Genomic DNA, 10,265 nt, shown 5'->3' on the forward strand with positions numbered 1-10,265 from the left:
CAAGTGGTTACATTGGTATTAAAGCCCATGGTTGAATTAAGTGGATTAATGAAGTACTCACAATCTCCGTGGTTCTCTTCAAGTTTTATTTTGCTCAACATCTTAGGGAGATAATTATATATTAAAACACTGAAGGAATGCCAAATTATCTCAACTTGTTCAATAAATAGTCACACTACGGTGAGTTAGAACCTACAATAAGATAGATTACCAAGAAGAGAAAGGAAAAAACAAATTTTAATTTCCCCTGAATGTTTTATAACTTCAACCCTATAACATCAGAGCTTTTACTTGGAACAACTAAATAACACACGCTCTTTGACATATTGTAAATCTTCAACCGTAAATGCAAATAATGTAAATCAGCTGATTCTGAAGCAGAGAAAGGTATCTTTTCATGTTGGGGCAAAGCTGTCTTTCTCTGCATCAAAATCATCTGATATATGTTGATTGTGTAAGGACTTCACTACCCTTAAGTGTCAGGTCTCTGCTTACGAATCTGCTTTAATTATGTTCATTGCATACATGTTTGAAAAGTTAAGGTATTTGAAAGATTGTAAACACTTGACCTAAAATTCTTGTTTAAAAGGGTTAAGTACAAGTACATTGTACTCCTGGAAGTAAACAAAAAAATAGGATGTTGTCATAGGCTGCTTATTGTTAAATATAAAAATCAATGCTACTGCTACCAGCCAGAATAAAGTGAACATCAACAGATGTAGACATAAGACACGAAATATGCTGAAATACAACAGATGCATGAAAAACAGGAAAACTAGGCCAAAAAATGAATGATGTTAAATATGTAAATGAAAATACAATTCATATTTTTTTAAAGTAAAAGTGATATGAGGACAGAAGAAACAATTATTAGGCCTGTTTGCTAATCATATGTGAAATGCTAAATAGAAATGCAAAAATAAACCAAAAATTGCTATAATTGTATTTAACAATCTCTATATGTTTAGAAAGGTTAATTCAGTCCAGACTTCTTCATTAAAGCCATAATCTACCAAAAGGGGCAGGAAAATAATTGAATTGAGACTTTTGTTGTAGTGTAACCATGGGTCCATCCACACGCCAATAAAAAAAAACTATTTTCCCACAAATAATGCACAAATTTGATTGCAACAAAAGCGAAATAGTTAATGTACATGGGCATTGTTTCCTGGCTGTAACACGCTTTCGCAGCTTCACTGTTTCACTGATTTTTATTTATTCTCAGTGAAATTTTGAAGATTTTTTAACACAGCTCGTGGGGTTCTGTGTCCTGATGGGTGTTGAGCACTGCCAGTTAATCTTCTTCGTTCTGTGCCACTAATGCCTTTAGTTTGCCAAATTTACATAAATATGCTATCATGAGCGGGTCTTTGTATTCATTCTAAAACATTGATCTTATTTTTCTATGAAGGTTTGAAATTTAAACAAGAGAGAAAAGAGTGAAATGTTCGTGTCAGTGAAAAAAAGTGTATATCATGTGAAGTGAAACCCTAAAACATCTAAAATAATTATAAAAAGTAAAGATAATTAGTTCCCTTATTACGAGTTATTTATATGAGGCACAACTTTATACATGCATTTGTTTTAACGTGGAAAACGTATGAATCAATTTAATATTACTCATTTGTTACACCAGCCCAGTGGCCATTTGAAAAACTGAAAGGTGTAAGGTGGAGGTTTGTACCCAAATAGTTCTTAACAATTATCTGTTTAGTAGAGAGCAATGTTTGGAGTTTAATTTACAGTGAGAATTAGGTTTAGCTGTTTAAAGTTGTCGTACTACTTATACGCTTTAGTTAACTGTACTGTACTCTGGCACATTTGGCATTCACACCAGACTGTTCTGCCCCCAGAACTCAGCTGTTTGAAGTGGTTTTAATTGTTACACAGGTGTAGTAACAAAATCTTCAGCCTTCAATTAAGCTAATTATTGAATTGTGGTATTTTAAGAGGTATTGAAATACTTTTTAAGATTAGACTTAAATTAAAATGTTGTGTTTTTTAAGTAGAACAACATAAATTCTGGTAAGAGTTGCGTTTTGCCTTTCAGGACAATACATTTAAAGTAAAAGCCACCAAGTCTATTTTTTCATAGAAAAAAGTAGTAAAAAAAATATTCAGCTAAATATTAGGCATCACTTTTAAGCCTGAGCATATCAACGTTTTAGTAAAACTTCTGTCACATAGTAGTAAAGGATTGGTTACTAATAAATTATTTAAATAGGTTGCATCAATCAACAGCTCTCTGCTTCAAGCCGGATGTTGGGAACTCTGAGCGCCATTCTCACCAGCTAATCAGAGTCGGCCAGGTACATCATCAGCCAATCACATTGCTCCAAACCCTACCTTCACCAACCACAGAATCCCATTCTTTTCACAAAACAAATCATAGCGCTACCAACAAACTTCAGCCAATCACAGCGCTCCTCCTATCCCACCAGCCAATCCTGCTACAATAACATCTATGATGTTCCTGAAGACTGCGCGTGCGCACATGTTGGACAGCTGATAACTCATCTATTATGCTACTTGGCTAAATTAAAAAAAAAAAAAAAAAATCTTCGGAGACCTGACAGATCCGCCGCCAGAGTACCGGAGGACCGAAACACAAAGTAAACACAACTCTCAGAACAGCAGCATTGGGCGGATGGATACACGGATGCGAAGGTTTGCCGTGGGTATGCAGCGGCTGTGGCTGAGTTTCGGAGGCTGCTGGCCGCTCGGCGCCTTCAGACAAAGCTCAGCTAACAAGCTAACATATCGAGCAGCGAGCGGCACTATTCTCCAAAAAACTGAATCCTGACGGCTTTAATCCGCCCGTTACAATCCTCACAATCCTCGTGGGGTCTAGTGGCCCCCTCCCACCACAGGTTCACGCGACTAAACTCGCGCTATTACGACTATTTAACCCGTTTTGCGTCTTCGGTGAGTAGCCTAGCTCGGCCAGCTAGCTGCCGTGTAGCGGTGGCTTGCCCGCCATCTTTTGAAGCTCGGTGGATGGATGTTTTGTCCGTGTGCGGATCGACAGGGGCGAAGCGGCTGCTGCGGTTACTGCGGGGACTTTGCGTGGATTGTGCGGGGCTTTCGCGGCTCCGTTCGCCAGGGTGCACGCGGCTTGGCTGGCGTGCCTGAGTGTGCGCGATAAATTGGATGTTAGCAGTTAGCTAGCTCGTTAGCCACTTAAAGGGTAGCAGCGTGGGGCAGCTGCCGGACTCCCAACAGCTGTTGATCACCGCAGGACTCACCGGGATCTGCTCTGCGCGGACAAGGTAATGGGGCGCGCGACACCTGACAGGCAGGTAAACCTCTGATTTAGTTTCTACGAAGGGAAAAAGGTGAAATGGTTGCTGACCCGGGTGTATGACACTCGCTAAGGTCCGGACCGCCTGCCGGTCTTCAGAGGACCCATCATGCTCGGTGATTTCGGTACCGACTCGAAAGCTACGGCAATCAACCGGCAGCTGCTCAAAGCAGAAGAGCAGCTGGAGGATCACACCTGACGTTTAACAGCTGCTGACACGTGAACGTGTTTACATCCATCACCGAGGACGTGAAGCAATTAGCCGGGGAACCGGTGAAAGAACCCGTTTGCTACCGAGCTTTCATCATTTATGGGCTCTGACAGAAAATCTAAATGTAAATCTTGTAGAATTAATTTACAGTAATCTCATAAAACTCAATTGATCATTTGGATCGATTGTTTTCTTTAAGTTGTTGAGTTTGTGTGAGGCTGAGCTTGAAATGCCTCTTAAGGATCTGGGAGAAACACGAGAATCTGGTGTCAGATGGTAATTTAGGCTAAAATGCATCATGCTTGGAGTTTTGCTGATGGATTTTCTGTCAGCTGGAGGCAGCAGAGTCATTCTAGTTCTCAAGGTAAAATGATCTTTTGCTGATGTGCCAAAGAGTGTTCATTGATGAGTCTGACAAGAGAAAGTCTTTCATCAGAGAGAAATTCACATCATTTGATCTTTATTAAATTTCCTGTATATTTTAAGCTACAATTGTCTAAAAATAAGCTCTTAATGATGACCCACTCCACTCATCTTTAGATGTTTTGTAAAAGCGTTTCCAGAGGTCTTTTAAATTATAATTATGCAGTTTTCAGCCAGAATTTTTAAAACCTGTGTTGCTTTCTAGGACATTGTTTCTGTAGAGTGGCCTGAGTTTGTCTTGCAACCCCGCCCCCCTTTCCCCTCCCAATTGCTAAGAGCTCTCTGTTTACTTGCTCTCTTGCTACCTTACAGCCGCTCATAGCCCCAAACTAAAATTGCTGGTGCAACATCAGCGCCGAGCAATATTTGATCTATCCAGCCGTACAGCTTTGAGCCAGATTCCAGCTAGGCTGAGGAAAACAAAGACCTACATGGATCTATTTGTCTAAAAGTGGGAGCTTGTACCACGCTTATAGTATTTTTGACATTACAGATACAATCTTTTTCAAATTGTATTTTTTTAATTGCCGCTTATTTATAGCAATTTGAATAAAGAAATACTCAGACATGCATTTTAAGATTAATTTTCTCTATTTTTCTCGTAAAAATTGCCACAAAAACTTGCTAAAAAGACCCAAAACTCTTTGTCTAAAAAAATGTGATTGGTTCTCTAGGAGATTTGTAACCAGAGGAAAGAAATTCATCTGTGAAGACTGAACTCGCTCACCTTTCTCTGATGTTTGTTTTATTGAGAAAATAAAAGGTTTGCATGAACGGTGATGTAGAGTCAGAAATAGCTTGTGGCTTCTTTTGGTAGTTGGACTCTTGTGATTCTGTTCTATCAGCGATTCGAATGTCAAACAAACCGAACCATCAGAAGATCAGAGCAGCTTTACACACAAATCAGTTCCTGTGTGATTGTTGATCAAACTGCAGGCTGTGACTTAACTGTATAGGATGCTGTGATGTTTAGATTTCTGTTCAGATCAATGTGTTATTTGTTGAACAACAGACAGTTTTTTTATTTTAATTAATTTTTATGCCTTTCTAATTAGCATAACTTTTCTGTTGGATTTTCATGGCGAGATCTACAGTAAAAACCTATTTTCAGTTTTATTTTTGTGCAGTTTGATCAAAAGATTTACCTGATTTAGATTAATGTTTGTGCCCCTGTGAGATTTAAGTCAGTACAAACTGAAAAGTTAGACTAGTATTCATGATAATGATATTTTTATAGAATCTAATAAATAATAAAACATTATTTAACACCTTTGTGTATCAGTGAAAGCTGATGCGCTGTGATGGGAAGTGCAGAAAGGTGAACAACATTTATTCAAAATAAACTAAATAGAAAATGTATTTAATTCATACTAGTGAAGTAGAAAGTAAAACAAGTAAAGAGGAGAAACACCTTCATTAATAACAAACCAAAACTTGTTGACTGTTTTATTTACTGGCAACTTTGAGACAAAAAAACCTGAAAAAATAGCAGGAAAATTATGAAAATAAAATCTTTTATTTAATTGTTGTTATATTATAAATCAGAATCAAAATACACATATAAGAGCTCCAGTATATAGAATGCTACACATGTTCACATATTTTAGCATAGTTAAAATGCATGTTTCCATTATTTTATTTAATCAGAGCTGATTTGTTTTAGGTTGTTTCCATTCACAGAGAAGAGCTTTTATCTCTATATTTTTCTGGTTTTTATTTTTTGTTTTGTGAAGTAGTCGTACATATATTCCTATATTAATAGTTCAGTCTCAGACTATCTCATTAGTCATTATTTATCATAAAATTGCACAGTAATATTAACTGTTATAATGCTTACTGATGTTTTTATTGGCATAACTAATTTTTAAATTAATATATTTTTAATTTAAACTTGTAGCTGTATCTTTTCTGTTGTTGTTTTAACTAATTTAAATAAAAAAAAATAACCATGTTGTTTATGAGGATATTTAAGCAGCCACATCGGCCTGCGTTGGCTTTTACTTTGCTGCATCTTTGTTCACATTAGAATAAACATGCTTATGTTCACTCTCAGAACATATTAGAATGTATTCTTCATTTTGCATGTTGAGGTTACTTATTTGTTTTTTGATCTGTTGCCATGGTGATTCCATAAGTTTGAGCTCCTGTGACGGTGGCTTCCTCCTGTCGGTATCTGTGTGATAAACCCAGAATTCTCCCAGTCAGAGCAGCAGAAAGCTGCAGGAGCGGTGCTGAGATGAAGCTGCCGTCCTCACTGTACAAACATAAAAACACGGTTATTGGTCCAGTCAATCAATTGGACTGGTTCTGGCAGGATCTGGTCTGTTTTGGGCCCAGTCTAAAATAGTCAGATGTTCTTGAAACAGATTTGTTTTGTCTGATCTGGTTCAGTTTGATCTGTTCTGACTTGGTTTGGAGTTTTCTGGTTCTGTCTCATCGGTTCTGGGAAGAGCTGCGCGATATGAGGAAAACTTGTGATATTAGTGATCAATATTGCGATGACAATCCAACTTCAACAAAAAACAACTAACAGATTATTTCCATGTCACAACGACAGTTTCAATAAAAGAAAATCAACATTACTGAAATTTTTCTCCAAATGACCGTCATTTACATTAACGTTTACCTCGATTGATAAACAACGTAAAGCCCGATTGGTAAATGTGTAAATTAAGTCATTAAATGCTTCAAGCTGCCACGAGATTGTGTGTAAACATTTAAGGTAACCATATATCGCTGTTTATTCTGTCTTTTGCGATACATTTATCACATGGACTGATATTAAGATAACGATAGTTTGCGATTTATTGTGTTGGTCTAGGATTATTCCAACGTTGTTGTTTCTTGTTTGATACAAGTTGTTTCGATCTTATTCGATGGATTTCAAGTGGATCAGTCTGTTGTTTATGACACTTTAAAGTGGCGCTGATGTCACTGGGAGGAGCTCATGTTCTTGTGTGTCTGTGTGTTGCAGGTTGTGCGATGGGATTTGGGGGAGTGTGGATCTGAAGCGTTGACACCCGCAGCCGCCCTGAACTGAACGCTGACACACACCCGCACGCACACACAGGGAGTTGTTTTCTCACCCGCAGGTCAGACGCCGCCGTTCCACGCTGCTTTGCTGCGTCACTGTCGTCCACCATGTCGGACGCCCCCGAGGCTGCGCCCGCCAGCCCCCCCTCCATCACCAACCCACCTCCCCCAGAGGTCACCAACCCTAACAAGCCGGGCAGGTAGGAGGCGTCTGTCTGCAGCACACACCCACAAGAGGTGAGCAAGCCTCATCCTCGTCTACCCTTGTGCTGCAGGAAGACCAACCAGCTGCAGTACATGCAGAACGTGGTGGTGAAGACTCTGTGGAAGCACCAGTTCGCCTGGCCCTTCTACCAGCCTGTGGACGCAATCAAGCTGTGTCTGTGGGTACGTCACAGCCCCCGGCGCCGCTCCCGGATGCACCGCAGCACAACGCCCGCCCGCTAACCTCATCTGTGTGTGCAGGACTACCACAAGGTGATCAAGAACCCCATGGACATGGGAACCATCAAGAAACGCCTGGAGAACAACTATTATTGGAGCGCCAGCGAGGCCATGCAGGACTTCAACACCATGTTCACCAACTGTTACATCTACAACAAGGTACGCTCTGCACCAGACTCTCCCCAATAATAATACTGCCACCGTTGTTCCCAACGATGGTATGAGTCATCACAGCCATGAAAGCAGCTGCCTTTTGTCATCTGAGAACTTCTCTGTTCTTCTTTAAATCTCATCTCACATCAGGAAATTGAGCAATTTTAGCCTTAAATCTATTTCAAATGCTGCCAAAATGATTTCTAGCTAATTATGAAAAGGCGAACGTGTAGTTTAGCGGCTTACTGTAGTTTTCCACCAGTTGGCAGCACGCTCCACCGAGCCTCTTTGAGCAGCTCTGCACCAACGCAACAAGATCCCACGACATACAACTCAGTTTAGCTAGAGATGGTACCAAAAACTTGGTGCCAAGTAGAGGTGGGAGGCTTTGCGGCACCCCATGATTTGATTAGATTATGAAACATTTATCAATGCATCCCAGATCTACATGTGTGTAGAAATGTTTCTCTTGACTTCAAGACACTAAACCAATATTTCTCCACCAAAGTTAATTTTTAACTCAAGACAAGATCTGTGTACTTGTTTAACTTTGATTGAGAACATCAAAATTCTGACATGAGAGATAGTTGGTTTGATAATCAAAAATCTTTCACAGCATCAAAAGGGGAAAATGTCCCCTGGACTCAGCAACCTTAAATAAGATAAAGTTACGTTTTGTCATTTGACCAGCTTTAATGGAACGCTCTTTAACTCATGGCAAACTAAACAAATAGTGTCTAGCTAGTCCAGGGGTCTGACACCTTCAACACTTAAAGAGCCATTTGGGTCAATTTCTCTCTAATAGGGCTGCCACGATTAGTCGACTAATCGACGACTAATCGACTATTAAAATAGTCGATTAGTCGTTATTTTATATTATATGGAGTCAGAATTTAGTAAAATTGAAAGTTATTATGATATTCTGCTAGCTTCTTGGACTATTTTGGCATTTATTACGGTTTTTAGGCTATTTTGGAGTTTTAATTTTAGCTACATGCTAGCTGTTTTTGCTAACAGGCTTTTTTAAGATGTTTTAGGCTGTTTCGCAATTTAGCTAATATTTAAGCAACATGTCTGCTGTTTTGGCTAATTCAAGCTTTTTTCGTTTTTTAGGTTATTTTTGTGTTTAGCTAATTTTTAAGCTACATGCTAGCTTTTTTATCTAACTTCGGCTTGTTTTAGTTTTTAGGATATTTTGGAATTTAGCTAATATTTAAGCTACATGTTAGCTGTTTTGTCTAATTCGGGCTTTTTTGTTTTTTAGGCTATTTTGTGTTCAGCTACATGCTAGCTGTTTTGGCTAACTTAAGCTTTTTTGTTGTTTTTTATTCAGGCCATTTTGGAGTTTAGCTAGTATTTCAGATACATGCTAGCTGTTTTGGCTAATCTAGGTTTTTTTTAGGCTAATTTGGCCTTTAACTAATATTTTAGCAGGCTATCAGCGTCTTCAGCCATTGTCACCAGCATCTTTTGCAACCAAATTCAGATTACATTCTATCTACGATAATGCTAATGTGAATATATCTAGTTATTAGTTAGTTTAAAGCTAATTATGCTTAAGATGTGTGTTTTACATCCACTTGTGTATGACCCGATTAGTCGACTAATCGTAAAAAATAATCGGTGATTAGTCGACTTTTAAAATAATCGTTTGTGGCAGCACTACTCTTTAACAACATCCCAACAGGAGCCACAGAGTCTTATTCACTTTTCAGGATAACAAGATACTAATTTGTTTTTATATTAATGCTACTATTATGATTACTATAAATAAACTATTTTTGGGGGCAAAATAAAATGAATATTTTTTTGTTTTGTTTTTTCAAAACTTAGTTTTATTATTTTTATCAAATTTCTCATGGGCCGCACGGTGGCGCAGTGGTTAGCGCTCTTGCCTCACAACAAGAAGGCCCCGGTTCAAATCCTAACTTGGGGATTTGAAACAGAAACACCAACTGGGGACCTTTCTGTGCATGACTCCGGCTTCCTCCCACTGTCCAAAAACATGCTTCATAGGTTAATTGGTGACCCTAAATTGCCCCTAGGTATGACTGTGAGAGTGAATGGGTGTGTGATTGAGGCCCTGCGACAGACTGGCGACCTGTCCAGGGTGAACCCCGCCTTCGCCCATCAGTTGCCAGGTTAGGCTCCGGCACCCCCGCGACCCTGAAAGGGACAAAGTGGTTAAGAAAATGAATGAATGAATGAAATTTCTCATGACTTCCTTTCAAAATAAGACATCCTATGTCACATAGAATGATCTCAATGCAGCAAATCATTTGATTTTCAGTTTTCAGACAAATATTTGCATATCTAATAAACTAATTCAGAGCTAATTCCGTGACAATTGTTTTTACCATCACCTAAAATCTTTGAATTTGTTTATAAATAGAAAATCCAGCACTCAAAAAGCTTCTGATCTGTAATGTCCTTAAACTGTTTCTAAACTTTTTACAGTTTTGTTTTATTTTTTTTTTAAAGTTTTATTTTCCTTTAACCCCTCGAGGCACAATGTAGGGGGTCAAAGAGCCACACCTGCCTCCGGAGCTTCCGGTGGCAGACCCCTGAGCAATATAAGGATGAGCGGAGCTTCAGTCAAAATGCTGAAGGCGAAGCGAACTAAAGTTTGTCTGTTCTTCTCAGAAAAAGACCTGGTTGATATGAGTGACGTGTACAACACTCCGAAAAACGATTGTCATC

The 10,265-nt window shown here is 38.9% G+C and overlaps 1 protein-coding gene across 6 annotated transcripts in view; it reads left to right on the forward strand.

The window, feature by feature from the left end:
* The first annotated feature begins 2,201 nt into the window (after window positions 1-2,201).
* Window positions 2,202-10,265, forward strand: part of LOC112148932 (bromodomain-containing protein 3) — a 24,185-nt gene continuing 16,121 nt past the window's right edge. Inside the window, exons 1-4 of one of the 6 annotated variants that reach the window (XM_024276360.2) lie at window positions 2,202-2,612; window positions 6,910-7,168; window positions 7,244-7,355; window positions 7,434-7,571. In XM_024276360.2, coding sequence (XP_024132128.1) covers window positions 7,077-7,168; window positions 7,244-7,355; window positions 7,434-7,571 — 342 coding nt within the window. In that variant the 5' untranslated portion in view covers window positions 2,202-2,612; window positions 6,910-7,076. The other 5 variants (XM_024276365.2, XM_036213730.1, XM_024276364.2 and 2 more) reach the window with 5 other exon arrangements.

The sequence above is a fragment of the Oryzias melastigma genome, linkage group LG9 (genome assembly GCF_002922805.2).
Source record: "Oryzias melastigma strain HK-1 linkage group LG9, ASM292280v2, whole genome shotgun sequence".
Lineage (NCBI taxonomy): Eukaryota > Metazoa > Chordata > Actinopteri > Beloniformes > Adrianichthyidae > Oryzias > Oryzias melastigma.